At 42.3% G+C, this 20,681-nt stretch overlaps 1 protein-coding gene across 1 annotated transcript in view; it reads right to left on the bottom strand.

Moving 5' to 3' along the window:
- Positions 1 to 20,681, bottom strand: part of MICAL2 (microtubule associated monooxygenase, calponin and LIM domain containing 2) — a 357,507-nt gene that overhangs the window by 207,805 nt on the left and 129,021 nt on the right. Inside the window, 7 exon segments of the mRNA XM_030200975.1 lie at positions 6,330 to 6,529; positions 9,039 to 9,186; positions 9,296 to 9,386; positions 15,865 to 15,991; positions 18,144 to 18,180; positions 18,183 to 18,222; positions 18,224 to 18,259. Coding sequence (XP_030056835.1) covers positions 6,330 to 6,529; positions 9,039 to 9,186; positions 9,296 to 9,386; positions 15,865 to 15,991; positions 18,144 to 18,180; positions 18,183 to 18,222; positions 18,224 to 18,259 — 679 coding nt within the window.

Genomic DNA, 20,681 nt, shown 5'->3' on the forward strand with positions numbered 1-20,681 from the left:
ACTAGTTTCACAAAGGTTAAGATATCAGGGCCAACAGGTGTCATCTCAAATTTGGGTAACACAAGGAACCAGCTGCCTGCTAGACCATGCCTAGAATCACGTGTCACTTGTATTACCACAATCATAAATTCTCCTCAACAGCAGCAACCCTGCTCGGACTCTGACACCCCACCATATGCAAATGTGCCGAAGTCCCTTCTAACCTGGAGCTCTGATTGTTAGGGATCCTGTTCACATAGAAAGGCATGAGACCTCCTATCTTGCAGCCATGGTTTCTGGTTTACTGGATTTAATATACCACTACTTCATAAAAGCATAGCAGAGCAGTTTACACATAAATAATTTATAGAATAAAAAAAAAAGCAAGCCATTTCTGATAAAAAGATAATTAAGTAGCAAAACAATAAAACACTAAGGGGCCCTTTTACTAAGCTGCAGTAAAAAGTGGCCTGCGCTACTTTGAATGTATTAAATTAGTACGCACTGGGCCATTTTTACCGTGGCAGGTAAAAAGGCCTCACCCTATGCCTGGAACAATCTTCCTGAACCCCTACGCCAAGCCCCCTCCCTATCCATCTTCAAATCCTTGCTTAAAGCTCACCTCTTCAATGCTGCTTTCGGAACCTAACCTTTCGAACATATAGACTGCTCCAATCTGCCTGACCTATCAGATTGACTGTACATTTGTCTCTTAGATTGTAAGCTCCTTGAGCAGGGACTGTCCTTCCATGTTAAAATTGTACAGCGCTGCGTAACCCTAGTAGCGCTTTAGAAATGTTAAGTAGTAGTAGTAATAGGGCGGTAAATGGCCGTGCACTAATATTAAAAGTAGTGACTGGCAATTTACTACCTGAGCCCTTAATGCCACCTATGTACTCGGTGGTGGTAAGGACTCATGCGCTATTCCTGCAATAATCAGATAGCATGTGTTAATATGGGCGCACTACCAATTACTGCCAGGAATGACCCCGTGATAGAAAATTATTTTCTAGCATGGGAAACAATGCGCACTAACTTCAAAATTACTGCAACGTGCCTGCGCTACCTCGACGATAGTATCAATTTAGTGGGCGCTACCCACGATAGCCCTACCATGGCTTAGTAAAAGGGCTCCTAAGAGACTGAGACAACATATCCGCAGCTCAGCCTCTCTGTCCTATTTCTGTAAGGCACACTGATGTGACAGCTTTTATTGAGGTGGGGCATTTTATATATGATATGTTGTTTTATATTTTATGTTTTTGAATTGTTTTGTATTTTTATTATGGATGTTAATCTGCTTGCTGCCAAGTACCATAGGATTGTACAGCTAACAGAATATTATAAATAAATAAATAATCAGAGAAGGCCTGACAGAATACGTAGGTTTTTTGGGCCGCCTTAAATCTTACAAAGGTGGGTTTTGTTCACAGAGTTAGTTCATAGAGTGTGTTGGTGTGTGGACTCTAAGGGGTCCTTTTACTAAGGTGTGCCGAAAAGTGGCCTCTACTCCCTCTCCCTTATTATATTACCTATCCACACTTCCCCATTACTATGCTAAGCTTAGCCTGTTTTCTCTGCATTATACTTTGTATTCCTATTACTATGTAAGCTGCATTGAACCTGCTATGAGTGGGAAAGTGCGGGGTACAAGTGTAGCAAATAAATAAATAAATAAATAGACGCCTGTATTGGACGTGTGCAGGTCCATTTTGCAGCACACCTGCAAAAAAGGCCTTTTTGGGGGCCGAAAATGGACGTGCAGCAAAATGAAAATGGTCATGCATCCATTTTGGGCCTGAGACCTTACCACCACCCATTCACTTAGCGGTAAGGTCTCACGTGTTAACCGGGTGGTAATCGTCAGCGCATGTACAATGCCAAAAACTGACCGGTTGGTGCCACGCGCCGGAAAATAAAATATATTTTCCAGCGTGCGTAGTGGACGGGTGTAAAAAATGAAATTACCGCCTGGGCCATGCGGTAGCCGGGTGGTAGTTCCAAATTGGTGCATGTTGGGCACATGTAGGAGCCTACATGGCTTAGTAAAAGAGCCCCTAAATGGTTAAGATGAACGAGTGGTATGCTTAGACCACTGTCCTGTAGTAATCAGTGTTTTCTAGGTGGGATATGAAATGTGATTCTAGAGACTAGATAAGAAGGGGTACTATTGTGGAGTATCTTATGTGTTAAGATGAGAATCTGGCAGCAAATATGATATGGTATGTCGCTTTAGTGGCGGGGTAATGTGATCATGTCTTTTTGCATATCAAGAAGTTACAAGAGGTTCTGGAAGCAGAGCACAGACCAAAGTTTTACGTACGTGTGCAGGAACTCACTAGTCAAAATGTTAATTTATCTACAGTAGTACAACTAAGTCCCTTCTTATGAAAGAGATTTATCAAACTATCACTCTACAAATATATATATATATATATACATATTACTACTACTACTTAACATTTCTAGAGCGCTACTAGGGTTACGCAGCGCTGTACAATTTAACAAAGAGAGACAGTCCCTGCTCAAAGAGCTTACAATCTAATAGACAAGTGAATGGTCGGTCCGATAGGGGCAGTCAAATTGGGGCAGTCTGGATTCACTGAACGGTAAGGGTTAGGTGCCGAACGCAGCATTGAAGAGGTGGCTTTAAGCAAAGACTTGAAGACGGGCAGGGAGGGGGCTTGGCGTAAGGGCTCAGGAAGGTTGTTCCAAGCATAGGGTGAGGCGAGGCAGAATGAGCGGAGCCTGGAGTTGGCGGTGGAGGCGAAGGGTACTGAGAGGAGGGATTTATCCTGTGAACGGAGGTTACGGGCGGGAACGTAATGGGAGATGAGGGTAGAAAGATAGTGAGGGGCAGCAGACTGAGTGCATTTGTAGGTAAGAAGGAGAAGCTTGAATTGAATGCGGTATCTGATCGGAAGCCAGTGAAGTGACCTGAGGAGAGGGCTGATATGAGTATATCGGTTCTGGCGGAATATGAGACGTGCAGCACAGTTCTGAACAGATTGAAGGGGGGATAGATGGCTAAGTGGGAGGCCTGTGAGGAGTAAGTTGCAGTAGTCCAGGCGAGAGGTAATGAGAGCGTGGACGAGAGTTCGGGTGGTGTGTTCAGAGAGGAAAGGGCGAATTTTGCTGATGTTAAAGAGGAAGAAGCGTCAGGTGTTGGCTATCTGCTGGATATGCGCAGAGAAGGAGAGAGAGGAGTCAAAGATGACTCCGAGGTTGCGGGCAGATGAGACGGGGAGGATGAGGGTGTTATCAACTGAGATAGAAAGTGGAGGAAGAGGAGAAGTGGGTTTTGGTGGAAAGACGATAAGCTCGGTCTTGGACATGTTCAGTTTCAGGTGGCGGTTGGACATCCAGGCAGCAATGTCGGATAAGCAGGCCGATACCTTTGCCTGGGTCTCCGCGGTGATGTCTGGTGTGGAAAGATACAGTTGGGTGTCATCAGCATAGAGATGATACTGGAAACCATGAGATGAGATCAGGGAGCCCAGGGAAGAGGTGTAGATTGAGAAGAGAAGGGGTCCAAGGACAGATCCCTGGGGAACACCAACAGATAAGGGGATGGGGGTGGAGGAAGATCCATGAGAGTGAACTTTGAAGATGCGGTGGGAGAGATAGAGGGAGAACCAGGAGAGGACAGAGCCCTGGAACCCAAATGAGGACAGTGTGGCAAGAAGTAAGTCATGATTGACAGTGTCAATAGCGGCGGATAGATCGAGGAGGATGAGGATGGAGTAGTGGCCTCTGGATTTGGCAAGGAACAGGTCATTACAGACTTTAGAGAGTGCTGTTTCTGTCGAGTGAAGAGGGCGAAAACCGGATTGAAGCGGATCGAGGATGACATGAGAGGAGAGAAAAATGAGATGGAAAAGGAGAAGTCCTAAATCTCATTGACTTGTCACTACAAGCAGCAGTTCAAGAAAGTATCCTAAATGAGCTGAAATGATATAAAATAGGCACATAGAAAAAATGTCAACATGGAGACACAAAGGCTACATATATTAGCATGTGATTGGTCTCTTCATGTTTACCTAGTACATAGAATTTAAAAAGCTTTAAAAACATAGAACTCTGTACTGTCAAAAGTCTTGCAACTGCATCAAGTTTGTGAACTCTATTGTCAGTGATCCAGCAGGGATGAAAAAAAGTTATGGGTCAACATTCTGTTGAGGTAATCAGCATTTTTTAAAATTATGGCTGCAGTGGCTTGTATAACTCTAGGTATTCAATGCCAGTATCTGGAAAGTGGCCATGCTGAATATCTGGATTCAGCAGTGATTGCTATTGCTGGCACTTTCTGATGGCAATGATATTCAGCCCACCTTCTGGATAGCTAACCACATAAAGTAGGTCTAGAGGTGTGTGTGGGGATGGTGAGAGGACAGCAGCAATATGACAGGGTTGGGGAGGGGATGGAAAAGAATTGACTGGTGATGGGGACTAGATTAAATCCTTCTGCACACACACCTCTGCTTGGAAATCCTGCCACCAGCACATCATCAGAATGTTCTTTTCCAGTTGCAGGATGAACAATTTAGGAATGTAGAATAGAACTGAGATCTGGTTCTGCAGCTGGTTATTATTTTTACGTAGTTTAAAATGATGGACTGCGAGGACTTTGACATTTAAGAAAACAGTATTACTAATAAGAATATGATTTTCTTGCATATGTAACAAAGTAATGCCTATCGCTTTGTGTTAAATTTTACACATTTTCTGCTGGATTTTAACACATCTAGTGTTACACATCTAAACCTAGGCATATTCCATAAGAATGCACGTAAGTTAATTGGCTTAACAAACCAATCAGTGTTGTTAACAGCACTTAACAAGCAACAGCAAGAACTAATTGGCAATAATTAGAATTTACGCACATAACTGTACATCCTAAAAGCGGTGTGGCTATGGGTAATTCATGGGCATTCCCAAATTTACACGTTGTTATAGAATATGGCCCAGTCCGCGTAAATCTATGCGCAGGAATTTCCGCCATGTTTTCATTCGTGGAAATGGATGTGCATAGTTTTAGGCACTGGAATATCAACTGTGCATTCTATATACTGTGCTTAAATCTTATAGAACACGCTTAGGTGAAATTTCCATGCGGATTTTCCAGGTGCCATATATGGAATCTCCCCCTTTATGTCTTGTTTGAAATTTACAAGAACTTTTATATGTGGGTTGGGTATGGGAAAGAAAACTGTGGGGATGGGGAGGGGGCGGAAACAATATGACAGGGATGGGGTGGGGTTGGGGACCAGATTATGTCCCTGTGAACACCTGTAGTTAGGACAGACTTTTTGCTGTGCTAATTGAATGGGATAGTTTATGCTGTTAGGGAGCCTGAATATCATTGCTGACCGGATATCTCTAGGGACCTCCCTTGCTCTGCCCAAGGGACTGCCTTGAGCTGGGAGAGTCTGCACTTCAGCATCATTATCTAGATAGTATCTCTGGTAACTACAGCATGGCTCCAGTCAGCAGCACTTATCTAGTTAGCTGGAAGAATACAGATGTTCTATTTTTTATATCATAGGTCCTAAATTTTGGAACACTTTGACAATTGAGCTTTGTACTTTGCAAAGTATAACACAGTTTAAGAAAGAACTGAAAATCTTTTTCTTCAAGCATATGGGTCAATGGAAAAATGAAGATTTCATGTTAGTTTATTGTATGAAGTTTTGATTTAACATGCTGTTAATTATGATTTGATTTTGTTTTATATTTTGTCTACTTCTGCAAGTTTTTATTCTGTTGTGTATGTATTTTGTTCTCCACTTTGAATTTTGAAGAAAACGTGGAATACAAATACATTTTTATTATTATTATTACTATCCTATGAAAAGTCCTTGGCAAAAATTATAGATACATAGGAAATGTTTGAGAAAATATGGGGTAAGTTCACCAACGTATAAATGGATAATAGAACTGGTTTCACAACTAAGATATTTGGGCTATGTGATTTTGAGGGAAGAGGACATGGAAGGGAGGGCATACAGCAAAAGGTGTGATAACCTTTTTGAAGTTCATTTGAGTAGCTGGATACTATGTTAATCTAAGACAGGGAAACAATTTTCTGTATAAGTCATATCAATGGACGTAGAATACTATGATGAAAGCAATAACAGTTATGTACATCTACAATGCATCTTCCACAGGTTTCTCAATAAAAATCTTTAAAAAACAAAGAAGGCTGGGAAAGTCAAAAGACAGACAAGCCTGCCTTAAACTTCATAGAGATGAAGCTATGAGGATTAATTTCAGAGCATGTATTAGCTAGCCACAATGAAAGGCTTGCTATATTTATTGATTGATTTACTTAGGAACAAACCTTCCCTTACCAACTGCTCTCAGAGGTGTTCCTCTAAATAACTCATAAAACTTGGAGAGGTACATGACCATGCTGAGCTTATCTGGCTCACTAGCAGACGCCATCTCTTTCCCTGTAGTGATTGGAGGTATTCCAAATTCTCTTTCTGCAATATCAAATGCCAGCTGGTTGTTCCGGTCAGGATCTTCCTCATTCAGAGAGTCAAAGTCACTGAGAAAAAATAAAAGCACACATTCGTGTCAGTAGCAGGCAAACTGGGCTTTGTCCATTGTAGAAATGTGTTTCTATATATCAGTTTCCATTTATTACTTGATATACTGCCCTTCCCTACAGAATCAGAGCAACGTCATGATCACGGTATTGGACACTAAAAGATAAAGCACTTTGTACAGAGTAAGTGACAAACACACAAAAAAATGAATAGCTACCTTACCTCTAAGAGACAGATGTGCATTAATGGAGCAATTATGAGGCAGGCAAGTTGTAACCATGAAACTATAAGCTCATTTTGAAAGGGCTATCCTGCTTGGTGTTTCTTAAAATTAAAAAAATTAAAAAAGTCATGGGGTGGGGGAGGGAATGTTCACACTGTAGATAACATCCACAGCGTCTGCGCCTAATGCACAAAGACCTTGGCTAAAATCAACCACAGGTATTTACTTTTCAAATCCTGTTGTTCCCAACTGGGACACCGAGCAAGTCATTTCACCTTCCACTGCCTCGGGTACAACTGCATTGCACACCAGTTTGGCACAGAAATAATTCTTGTACCTAAATATGTAACTTGCCTGAAGCTCAGATTTGGAAAACAGTGAATAATAACTCCAAATATCATATATCATAAAATTCCTGCATGTCTTTGGCTGTTTTCACTCTTCCGTGCCCCCAGACTCATCTTATCTATAGTGGAAAGGTGCTGGCAAAAATGTGCAGGGGTCCTTTTTCAATGCCATGAAAAAAAGCATTGTGACCACACACACAATGCTAAATTTCCCAAAACAGAACCCACTGGCAATTTGACTTTTTAGATTTCTTTTAGAACATAAAAGAGGAAGTAGAAACAGTGTGAATTTCCAGAGCCAGCTACTAGTATGAAAGCTAATTGTCCCATTCTCCTGCCCTTGGCATTGACAGTTCTGGAGCAGTGCCCCTTCTTCAGAAGTGGTGGTGGCTGAAGCAAAGCACCTCCTTTTCTCTCTCTCTCTCTCTCTCTACATAGCGTTCCCTTCTGTCCCCCCCCCCCCCCCAAACCACTGCCCAACATCATTATCCTCCCCATTTACTCCCTTTCTTCTTCTCGTGCCCATCTGATGTGGAATAACTCAGGAAGAAGATTCCAGCATGGCAGTAGACTCTCATGCATGGCACCTTGTGTAGTTGTGCAGGTCACACACCTTAAAAGCTGGCCCTGCAAAAAATCTGCAATTTCGCCAAGCAATTTTCTTTTCGCTGTATGTCCTCATGAAATAAGGCCACATTAAAGAAGAAACAATGGCAAGAACCGCTGCTTAAAACTTTCTATAAGCCAAAAGAGCCAAATCACATTACTTAACTACTTAGGGTAGTTAGTGGGGTCCCGCAGGGGTCTGTGCTGGGTCCGTTGCTTTTTAATGTATTTATAAATGACCTAGAGATGGGAATAACTAGTGAGGTAATTAAATTCGCTGATGACACAAAATTATTCAGGGTCGTCAAGTCGCAGGAGGAATGTGAACGATTACAGGAGGACCTTGCGAGACTGGGAGAATTGGCGTGCAAGTGGCAGATGAAGTTCAATGTTGACAAGTGCAAAGTGATGCATGTGGGTAAGAGGAACCCGAATTATAGCTACGTCTTGCAAGGTTCCGCGTTAGGAGTTACGGATCAAGAAAGGGATCTGGGTGTCGTCGTCGATGATACGCTGAAACCTTCTGCTCAGTGTGCTGCTGCGGCTAGGAAAGCGAATAGAATGTTGGGTGTTATTAAGAAGGGTATGGAGTCCAGGTGTGCGGATGTTATAATGCCGTTGTATCGCTCCATGGTGCGACCGCACCTGGAGTATTGTGTTCAGTACTGGTCTCCGTATCTCAAAAAAGATATAGTAGAATTGGAAAAGGTACAGCGAAGGGCGACGAAAATGATAGTGGGGATGGGACGACTTTCCTATGAAGAGAGGCTGAGAAGGCTAGGGCTTTTCAGCTTGGAGAAGAGACGGCTGAGGGGAGATATGATAGAAGTGTATAAAATAATGAGTGGAATGGATCGGGTGGATGTGAAGCGACTGTTCACGCTATCCAAAAATACTAGGACTAGAGGGCATGAGTTGAAGCTACAGTGTGGTAAATTTAAAACGAATCGGAGAAAATTTTTCTTCACCCAACGTGTAATTAGACTCTGGAATTCATTGCCGGAGAACGTGGTACGGGCGGTTAGCTTGACGGAGTTTAAAAAGGGGTTAGATAGATTCCTAAAGGACAAGTCCATAGACCGCTATTAAATGGACTGGAAAAATTCCTCATTTTTAGGTATAACTTGTCTGGAATGTTTTTACGTTTGGGGAGCGTGCCAGGTGCCCTTGACCTGGATTGGCCACTGTCGGTGACAGGATGCTGGGCTAGATGGACCTTTGGTCTTTCCCAGTATGGCACTACTTATGTACTTATGTACTTATGTAATGCATGCCTCTACTTTTATGACTCATTTTATCTTCTCCGTAGCAAATAATGCACATGTATCTTACATGATGTCTGGTCTGAAGCTGTGTATAAGTGCACATAAGGCAAGCCCACTCTTCCAAGATGATGTCAGGTCTGTAACATTAATATTTCTGTAGCCTTCCATCTGCTTCTGACACCAGGTCAAAAGTTTATTGGGTCTAACATCAGAATCTGCAACAAAAGCAGAATAAAAGAAAAAAAGTTCCATCAATGGTAAAAACGTTGAGAATAGTCTTAAAAGGAGCATTAGAACACAAACATAAGTGTTGTACCCACATACCATGTCTGGAGAGTCTGACTGATCTTCTGATGGAACTTACTCGTTCCAATGGGCAATTCTGTAGCTCATTTGTAAGATACAAATGTCTCACCTAAAACAAAAGTACAGTGGAACTGTTGACATAATTTGAATTTTCTTGTAGTGTATATTGCTGCAACCTATTTGCAAATTAATGTGAGCCAGGAAATCTGTGCTGTAAGCAACCCGAGTACGTTTTTTGTCATTGACTTTTGAGAAACACTGACTTTATTCACATTTTTAAGCATTAAATCTCATGTTCTGTCTTGAGTTCTTTCTTTCTTTTTCTTGGGTACTCAAACATATATGGGAAACCCAATCTGTAATCTATGATACTATCCAGATCTAATAATGTTATAAATGAGGAAACCACAAAACTGATTAAAACACATTTTATCATTTTTCCCTAGGGCCTTTGTCTTTACTCCCAGTCCTTGGGAGCTTCCAAAAGTCAGCTTTTCAGAATACCCCTAACGAATAGGCAGGAGACATTTGAATGCCTATTACCCCTAGTGATGCAGATTTTGATATCATCCGTAAAGAGGTTGCTCTTTCCTGACAGGCCTTTATCAATATCACTTACAAAAATGTTGAAAAGAACCAGACCAAGGACCAATCCATTGGTAATACCTTATCCCTAAGGGTGAACTACACTTACCACTACCCTTTGTCATCTCCCATTTGACCAGTTTCTGACCCAGTCAATCATTTATGGTCCACACTGCGGGCACTCATTTTTTTTAATGACTTAGCTATGCGGAATTGTGTAAATGGCATTGCTGGAATCAAAGTATGCCACATCTAGCACTCTCTCTAGATCCAACTCTCTAGTCACCCAGTAAAAGAAAATGATCAGATTCATCTGACAAGATCTACTTCTACTAAAATCAGCATGCATTAAATCCAAACCAGTGATGGTGGAGAGAAGGTTAGTTTTTTTTTATTTCAAAAGAACCAGAAAATAGTCTGCAAAGAATCCCAGCTTAGCTTCAGGGGCACCCCCTGTAAACTATCAGTTGGTGCCCCACTCCCCCCCCCCCCCCCCCCCCCCCGGGGCCAGCATCTCCTTTTTCTCCTCCCTCCCTGCCTCTTTTTTCAGCCCACTGCTTTAAAAGGTGAACAAAAGTGTGTGTGTGTGGGGGGGGGGGGGGGGGGGTGTTTACTCAACAGCTTTTTAATTTATTTGAAAGAGTCACATATGTAGATATAAATATCATGATTGAATACTACTTAAACTGTTCAAAAAATTATTGTAGCTGGTGGAAACGGCACCAAAAAAGGCTATATTTTGTGCTCCTTTTTCTACATTGTTCTATACAATACGGTAATACATGGCCACATTTCAGTGAAGGATATCCTGTTTGCTGATGCGTTCATCTTAACTGTTGCTGTAAACTGCGTTGGGAAGCCTGGTTTTATAAAGATTGGAAATAACATTAAACTCTCCTTTCATTGGGGCCCATGGAATCGCATCTTCACCTCATCTCTTTTGTACAAATGGATTATTCTGTTTTGAGTATGTTTCAGGAACAAGTTGTTTTCAGAAATCAAAATAATAAAAATAAATATTTTCTTTCATGCAGATCTCTCATTCGCTTAAACATAACTAAATGGGCAATAAGCCCCTAATGCAGTCCATTGGATTTCTTATATTTTGTCCTTGTGATGACTTATACTGTGCCAAAACCTGCCCCCCCCCCCCTACCACCACAGTAATGCTGCCATCTCCCTCCCGCATACTACAACCTTCCTCTCCCAAACACTACACTCCAACCTTGAAAAGCCCGCCCGCCCTAGTAGTGTAGTGGCCTCTGCGGCTGCAGGGGAAGAAAAGAATCCCACTCTTTCCAGCTTGCTGCCAATACTCCATCTCTGCTATTCTGTGCTGCAGGCGGCAGCGCCGTGTTTTCAAAATGGCTGCCAAGACTGCCGCCAGAAGCCTCGGCAGTCATTTTTAAAATATGGCAGCACTGCCCGCACCACAGAAAAGCAAAGCAGAGACAGAGTAGTGGCAGAGGGAAGGAAAAGAGAGCATAAGAGTAGCCATACTGGGTCAAACCAATGGTCCATCTAGCCCAGTATCCTGTTTTCCAAACAGTGGCCGAGCCAGGTCACAAGTACCTGGCAGAAATCCTGCCCTTGTAGCCGCAGAGGCTACTACACCATCAGGGTGGCCTTCAAGGATCAAGGTAGGTCTTGGGAGGGCTCTAGTGTGCGGCGGCAGTAGCCAGTGGATTGTAGTGCATGGGTAAGTATGGCAGTTTCTGGTGCCCCTCGAATGCTGGCGCCCACCTGCCATGCATACCCTGACTTACCACGTTCCGAAGGTCCTGCTTAACTTTCTACTACAGCAATAATGTTCAGTGGCAGGAGTGAAGCTCAATTCATCTCCGCCTTTCTGCAGAGCTTGTGTCTGCCAAAGGTTTAATTTTTAGTGGCAGTGTGCCATTTCTTAAAGCTGGCATCAACTTGACTTCCCAGTCAGTATTTTTCTCTTACTGGAAGCACGTGTTGGTACAAGTTTGTTATTATAGGTCTAGGAGCGTACCCAGGCATGATAGAGAAAAACAGCAATTGTCTCATCCTAGAACACATCTTTCTGCATCCATATCTGCCTCCTTCCTGGACACAGCTACTGAAAACCACTTAAGTGGCCTATTTACTAACTTGTGTTAGCTGTTAACACCGCAGTTAGCACACACTTACAGTCTGCGTTAATTGCCACATTAACTGTCAACAAGGAACACGAAGTGGATGGAGACTAAGCAGAGAATGGGTAAATATTCCACCTTATACTTAAAGCAGAGTTAGTTTTCACATTGTAATTGCTAATGCAGCAAATAAACGTTGCACGGTTAATGTCATCTAAGCAGGTATAGCTAAACTGCATGCATTATCTGCAATGCACATGGGGCAATTCTATAGCTGGGCACCACAAATTACATGTCTAGATGCAGTGCACTCAGTGCTAATTCTATAACGGCATCTGGGCAGCAAGATTCCATTGTAGAATACCAGTGTAAGTTGGCTTCGATGCATCTGCATTAATGCACGCCCACTACCACCATCTTAAGAGCAGATGTAAATGCATACAACTAAATGCAGTGTAACTTACACTGTTCTGTAGAGGCTGGTCCTGCCCATGCTCCTTCCCTGTGAATGCCTCCTTGCATTTATGCACTGACCCCAAAATTCTATAAATGGTGCTCAAATTTGTATGCACACAATTTAATTGAACAAGTCAATTAACAACAATAATTGGGGACTAACAGTTGATTATTGATGCTAACGGGCAATAATTTGAAGTTACAGATGTATCTTGTTAGGCACTATTCTGTAAAGATATGCACTTAACTTTTTCAGCACACAACTAAGGGGGGGTGTGGCCATGGTAAGATGCATGCAGTACTACAGAATACAGAAGATCCACACCTTATTTAGGAAGTGGCGTACCAAGAGTGGGGGGGCGGTGGGTGCGGTCTGTCCCGGGTGCACGCCGCTGGGGGGGGTGCTGCGCGCCTGTCGGCTCCGCTCGTTCCTTGCTCCCTCTGCCCCAGAACAGGTTACTTCCTGTTCCGGGGCAGAGGGAGCATGGAATGCGCGAGGCCGACAGGCGCGCGCCCCCCCCCCCCCAGCAGGCAAAAATGCACCCGGGGGGGGGGGGGGGGGCGCATCGGCGATCCACCCCGGGTGTCAGCCACACTAGGAACGTCACTGTATTTAGGCACAAGGATTTACACCAGATATAGAACATAACAACATAAGAGTAGCCATACTGGGTCAGACCAATGGTCCATCTATCCCAGTATCCTCTTTTCCAAACAGTGGCCAAGCCAGGTCACAAGTACCAGGAAGAAACCCAAATCATGGCAACAATCCATACTACAAATCCCAGGGCAAGCAGTTGCTTCCCATGTCTGTCTCAATAGCACCCAGATACGCTAACCACTGATACCACATCCTCTGGCAAAGAGTTCCAGAGCTTAACTATTCGTTGAGTGAAAAAATATTTCCTCCTATTTATTTTAAAAGTATTTCCATGTAAGTTCAAGTGTCCCCTAGTCTTTTGGAACAAGTACAAAAATCGATTTACTTCTACTCATTCTACACCTCAAATATATCTCCCCCTCAACCGTCTCTTTCCAAGCTGAAGAGTCCCAACCTCTCTAGCCTTTCCTCATAAGAGAGGAGTTCCATCCCCTTCATCATTTTGGTCGCTCTTCTTTGAACTTTTTCTAATTCCACTATATCTTTTTTGAGATACAGCGACCAGAACTGAATGCAACACTCAAGATGCAGACGCACCATGGAGCTATGATACAAAGGCATTATAGTATTTTTAGTCTTATTCACCATCCCTTTCCTAATAATTCCTAGCATCCTGTTTGCTTTTTTTTGGCCGCCGCCGCCGCATACTGAGCAAAAGGTTTCAGCGTATTATCTACTACAACACCCAGATCTTCTTCTTGAACGCTGATCCCCAAGGTGGACTCTAACATCAGGTAACTATAATTCGGATTATTCTTTCCAATGTGCATCACCTTGCATTTGTCCACTTTAAATTTCATCTGTCATTTGGATGCCCAGTCTTCCAAGTTCCTAAGGTCTTCCTGCAATATTTCACAGTCCACATGTGTTTTAACAACCTTGAATAGTTTTGTATCATCTGCAAATTTGATCACCTCACTCGTCATTCCAATTTCCATATCATTTATAACCCTACCTTCTGTTTTCAGTCCAATAACCAATTCCTAATCCACACCAGAACCCTGCCTCCTATCCCATGACTCTTTCATTTTCTCAGGAGTGTCTCATGAGAAACTTTATCAAAAGCTTTCTGAAAATCTAGATACACTACATCAACCGGCTCACCTTTATCCATATGTTTATTCATGCCTTCAAAGAAATGAAGCAAATTGGTGAGAAAAGACTTCCCTCAGTTGAACCCATACTGACTCTGTCCCATTAAACCATGTTTGTCTATGTGTTCTGTAATTTTATTCTTTATAATAGTTTCCACTATTTTGCCCGGCACCGATGTCAGGTTTACTGGTCTATAATTTCCCAGATCACCCCTAGAACCCTTTTTAAAAATCGGTGTCACATTGGCCACCCTCCAATCTTCAGGTACTATGGATGATTTTAACGACAATTACATATTACTAACAGCAAATCAACAATTTCATGCTTGAGTTCTTTGAGTACCCTTGGATGTATGCCATCCGGTCCAGGTGATTTTGGTTGGGGTAAATCCTCATGCCCAAAATTGGGCAAGAATCCCAGCCATAAGCATTTTACTATAAACGCTGCCCAACTCAGAGTGCCATTTATAGAATTATAAATGATGTTCAGCCATCATATTTTTCGGTGGGCAAATTTGGGAACATAGTGAGTCACATGCTTCATTTATAGAACAGTGCCGAGCAGGTGCCCATCACTTAAACATACAAATGTACATTTACCTACATAGACCTGACAGACCTACCACCCAGAAATGCCAAAAGATCATCCCGCACATTCCTTAACCTGCACTTCCCTAACTGCAAAGGTCTGAAATACAAGCTAATGCACGCTTCAAACTTTACCTACGTGAGCACACAGCTATGGAACGCAATGCCGCGCAACCAAAAAACGATTTGCGAACTAATGAACTTTCGTAAACTACTGAAGCCCCATCTCTTTAACAAAGCATACCACAAAGATCAACCAATGTGAATATACACAACTCCTTCACATATAATCAGAACTGTCTTACAATATTCTGGTTGTTATACCATTATCATGTTTTATCCTTATCATATTGCCCAAGATCCTTCTATAACACAAAATATCTATTTTCTAATAGTTAGATTCCCACTTCAGGCACAGGCAGCTCCTTGTGACTGGGCAAGTCACTTAACCCTCCATTACCCCATGTAAGGCCGCATTGAGCCTGCCATGAGTGGGAAAGCGCGGGGTACAAAAAGATAAAATAATAATAATATTCCACCATTCATGATGTATTGTAAGCCACACTGAGCCTGCAAAGAGGTGGGAAAATGTGGGATACAATACAATAAATAAATAAAATAAGTGGTAGGTACTCCATAATATAAAAATTTTCCACTGCATTCATTCCATGGAAAGATGCTGGGATACCCCAAATTGACACTGAGCTTGGCAATAACCTACACTGTAATTGCAACTCTTTGTCACACTTAGTAAATAGGTTCCCTAAATGAATTTGATTCTCTGTCACTCCAACAATGCAATCAACCAATCATACTGGTCAGGGCATGATTTCCTTATATTTCATCTCTGTGCATTTTGGAATTTGTGTTCATCTTCAAAAGGAATTATGTAGGCTGCGGAATGTTATTTAAAAAACAAACAAACAATAAGTTTCCTAAATGTTTCTTAGATTTGATAGCAGAACTAGCCAGCAAAGTCATCCCACTGCTCTAGGAATATCTGGTCCCTGCATCTATGACAAATTAATCACATACAAAAGATATCTATGCTCTCGTCTCAATAGACAATGGTCATGTTAAACAAGCTGTGAATGCACTGACCTGGTGAGGTCTTACACAGCTTGAGTTCAGGTTTGGGTACCGTGTTCCCGGGTCGATGGTGTACTGGTCAAAATTCTTATTGATGTTCTCAGGTGTTGTTTGGGGCAACAGCCGATAAAGACTCTCTCTGATGTTGACAAACAAGGAAATATGCAATGAAACCATTTTTAGTTAACAAAGATTTTAAAAAATTTAGATAACTGCAGCTGGACTGTGTGTTGAGAAAGCTGTGACCTGAACTAAGGAGACAGGCGCTCTGCCTGCACCCTTTCGAGTCATAAAGTGATGATCTTATAAATATGAGATCATCTGGTTTTACATCCATCTCAGAGCCAGAAAGGAATGTCTTACCACACAGCAGTAATGACTCAGGCTGATGCACACTTTCTGAAATCTCTGCCCCTGGTTTTCCATTTCTCCTTCTTTGCAGCTAGGCACAAATCTTCTCTCTCTCTCTCTTTTTTTTTTTTTTAATTACGTTGTTACTATTTCTAACAGAATCTGATTCTACACATTCTTGCATTTATTACTACTACCATTGATAAACAAAAATCATTACTGCTGTGTTCAAAATTCTATCACCTTATCTACATAGCTACATCTACCTGCTCACTTCCATGAAAAAAAAAAAAGCTATCCATCATTTGCAAGAAATAATTTTATTAAAAAAAAGTAGATGGAGAGCAAATGAATATATAATCCAAGACTGACTTTTAATTACTATGCTAGCAAGCTACATGAACACGCTGCTGTTTTGGCATTAGTATCTATACCTATCTATATAATATTTTGGCTCCTAAATTTTTCTGTCTGCTCGTTTTTTCACATGGATAGCAGAGGGCACTGTGAGCTTGGTTAACAAGCCGATATGCATGCTTTGCTGCCCCTATGTGTGCTATGACCATCAATGAACGCTCTCAAAAAGGATCTCCAGCCTGGCACACTGCAGCCATGGTTTAGCTGTCTCAGCCGAGGTTCATGGTGCCATGTGAGCAACATACAGCACCCCCAGCCTTTGCACAGTCCCTGGGTTTAGACTGTTTTGTGTGTGTGTGTGGAAAGGGAGGGGGGGACACAGCACTAACATGAGAAAATGGGGAAGTAGAAGCTGCATAGCCATCACTGGCTTTTCAATGGGTTCCAACTAATATTCTGGAAACACAGAAATGTTCAAGGTGCCTCATTCTAAGCCTAGTATAGAGGAAAGACAGTACTCATACTATACCCTGCTTACTTTCCTCTTAGGATCTGTTGCTGAAGGGTGATTCTCTAAGACCTGTAGACTCTGACCACCTTCTAACCACCTGCTGCCGCTCCTACTGTCTAGCCCAATGCAGTTCAAAGTGCAAGGTCGATGGAACAATGCAGGGTGGTAAGAAGGCAGAAGGCAATCAGAGACCCCTATGTATTTTAGCAGTAACACTGGTTTCTTTCTCCTCTTTGGCCTCACAGATTTCACATTAAGATCTCATCAATTCAGAACTCTGCCAATTTCTAAGTAGTATACTTTGACTATACAGATGCTGGGAAAGAGGAACCTGACCCCAGAATCTACCAAAGTAGGATGATATTTTAACTTGTTCTAAAACTAGGTGATCAGTGACCAGCATGGAAAGAAAAGAAACCTTCCATTTCTTCAATGAACTTTTGCAGAAATTTCTAAACCTGAATAATCTAAAAGCGAATTATTAAAAAAAGAACAAAAAACTGTTATGTTAACCTAACACCAACCTTTTTCTTGATCTGAATTTTCACAATTAATATGTGGGTATAGGGGGAGATTCTATATATGGCACCTTAAAAAAAAAAAATCTGTACCGACTAAGTGTATTCTATAAGCAGCACCTAGATTTAGGCACGGTATACCTAAATCTACACACATTCATTTACACCAATGAAAATGTGGCATAAATCCCAGCACATCGATTTATGTGCACTGGCCCATATTCTATAACTACGTGCATAAATTTCAGAATGCTCATTTCCCTGCCCATAACCACGCCCCTTTTGCCTGTGAGCATTAGAAGTTCGGCACACATTGTTACAGAATACGTTTAGTGAGTTGTGCATGCAACTTTTAATGCCAATTAGTGCTCATAATTACTTGTTAAGTGCTGTTAGCACTCGTTAGCTTGTTAAGCTTGTTAAGTTACACGTGTTGTTATAGAATCCACTTGGATTTTGGCACGGATCTCTAAGCACACTATATAGAATCTGGGGGATAGTGCTTGAAATGAGAAGATATTAGTGTAGTTTTACTGAGAGAATTAAAGTCTCACCGTTCTGCAAGAATTTCCAGTGGTGGTGTCTTCTGAGCCAGCTCTTTACCATCCATGCAGAATCAAATGCAGCCAGGAAAACCTCTTGCACAGCCTGTCCCCATAGGCCAGAATGGCTTTAAAAGATAATGTGAATAAACGCACACATTTAGACATCAACACATATTTATTCTACCCTTAAAATATGAATAAAAATCTGTTTTTACTACTGCAACTATTCCAATGAGTAGAGCTGGATGGGGGTGGGAAATGCCAGTCCTCAAAGGCTCTGAGACAGGCTTGAATTTTAGGATAAAATATGCAAGTTACTTAGGGGTCCTTTTACCAAGGAGCGCCGAAAAATGGCCTGCACTGGTATAGATGCATGTATTGGACAAATGCAGGTCCATTTTTTCAGCACAACTGCAAAAAAGGCCTTTTATTTTGGCTGAAAACGGATGTGTGGCTAAATGAAAATTGGCACATGTCCATTTTGGGCCTGAGACCTTAACGGACATAGCAGTAAGGTCCCACGTGTTAACCGGGCTGTAATCATCAGCGCGCATATAATACCAATTAGTGCCCGGTTAGTGCTGCATGTCGGAAACGTTTTCAGCGTGCTTAGCCGATGCCCGTAAAAAATGAAATTACAACCCGCTCAGGACGCGTGTACGTGCCTACGCGGTTTAGTAAAAGGGCCCCTCAGGTTCTTATACCAGCTGGAAACAAACGTCTGACAAACAGCCAAAAGACAATTTCTGAAGACAGCAGATCACCTTAAAATAAATTAAGATGCTTAGACTACCCTTCTGAAAAATTCCCTGCAACTGCCAGTCTAAAAATACTAATCAGCTTCTAGAGTGCTCATATATTAGTTGATCTGCAAGAAATCATTCCCAGGTAAGTGTTTAAATTGAGGAAAGAAAACAGCCCAACTATATGACATTTTCAAAAGTACATGTATTATATTAACCTCAGCTACTTGCATTGAAAAATGTACAAAGTAAACAGATGCTTGTACTAGTTTTCAAAGAGGAACTACCCAGGATCTTCTCTTTGAAAGGTAGCATAAAGTACAGTTACTAAAAAGCAGTTGTGTACTATGCAGCTCTGTGGGCTTCTGGAAAATTGTGCCCTTCATTGTGAATATCGTGGACTGGAGTTGCCATTCCCCTCCCCCACCCACTACCGCCACCTTTTGGACACCATGATTTTCAAGTCCAGGAGTGCCTGGTTGAGTTATCACACTAAAATAGCAATAGTACTTGAACGATACTAGTACTACTACTAATCATTTCTATAACGCTACAAGGCATGCGCAGCGCTGTACACCATACACAAAAAGACAGTCCCTGCTCAAAGAGCTTACAATCTAGATAAGACAGGCAGACAGACAGAATAATTAAGGGTAAGGGAATGAAGAGGTGAGGACAAAAGAACAGGGCAAGAGAACAGTGGTTAGGAGTCAAAAGCAGTGGTAAAGAGGTGGGCTTTAAGTTTGGACTTGAAAACGGCCAAAGAGAGGGCTAGACGTACAGGCTCAGGATGTCTATTCCAGGCGTGAGGTGCAGCAAGATAAAAGGAACGGAGTCTGGAATTAGCAGTAGAGGAGAAGGGGACAGATAAAAGAGATTTACCAACAGAACGGAGTACCCGAGGGGGGGGCGTAGGGAGAGACAAGAGTGGTGAGGTACTGGGGAGCGGAAGAGTGAATGCACTTATAGGTCAATAAGAGAAGTTTGAATTGAATGCAGAAACGGATAGGGAGCCAGTGAAGTGACTTAAGGAGAGGGCTAATGTGAGCATAGCAACTTTGGCACCTCTCATGCCAAATCTCAATGAATCGCGCAGCAGAGTTTTGGACTGATTGAAGAGGAGAGAGATGGCTAAGAGGGAGGCCGGTGAGAAGCAGGTTACAATAATAAGATGAGAGGTGATAAGAGTGTGGATAAGGGTTCTGGTAGAGTGCTCAGAGATGAAGGGACAGATTTTGCTGATGTTATAGAGAAAGAAATGACAGGTTTTGGCAATCTGCTGAATGTGAGCAGAGAAGGAGAGGAGTCAAAGATGACCCCAAGGTGACGAGCAGATGAGACAGGGAGAATGAGAGTGCCATCCATAGAAAGGGGGGAGAGGAGAGGTAGGTTTAGGGGGAAAGATGAGAAGCTTGGTTTTGGCCATGTTAAGTTTCAGATGACGTTGAGACGTCCAGGCAGCGATATCAGATAGGCAGGCTGAAACATTGGTCTGGATGCTGGTTGAGATTTCGGGGGTAGAGAGGTAGATTTGGGGATCATCAGCATAAAGATGGTATTGAAAGCCATAGGATGATATCAGAGAGCCAAGGGAAGAAGTGTAGATGGAAAACAGGAGAGGACCGAGAACAGAACCCTGAGGTACACCGATTGGTAGAGGGAAAGAAGTGGAAGAGGATCCACCAGAGCGTACACTAAAGGTGTGAAGCGAGAGGTAGGAGGAGAACCAGGAAAGAACAAAGCCCTGGAATCCAGGAACAGGTCGTTGGAAACTTTCGTAAGTGCAGTTTCAGTTGAGTGAAGA

The sequence above is a fragment of the Microcaecilia unicolor genome, chromosome 4 (genome assembly GCF_901765095.1).
Source record: "Microcaecilia unicolor chromosome 4, aMicUni1.1, whole genome shotgun sequence".
NCBI lineage: Eukaryota > Metazoa > Chordata > Amphibia > Gymnophiona > Siphonopidae > Microcaecilia > Microcaecilia unicolor.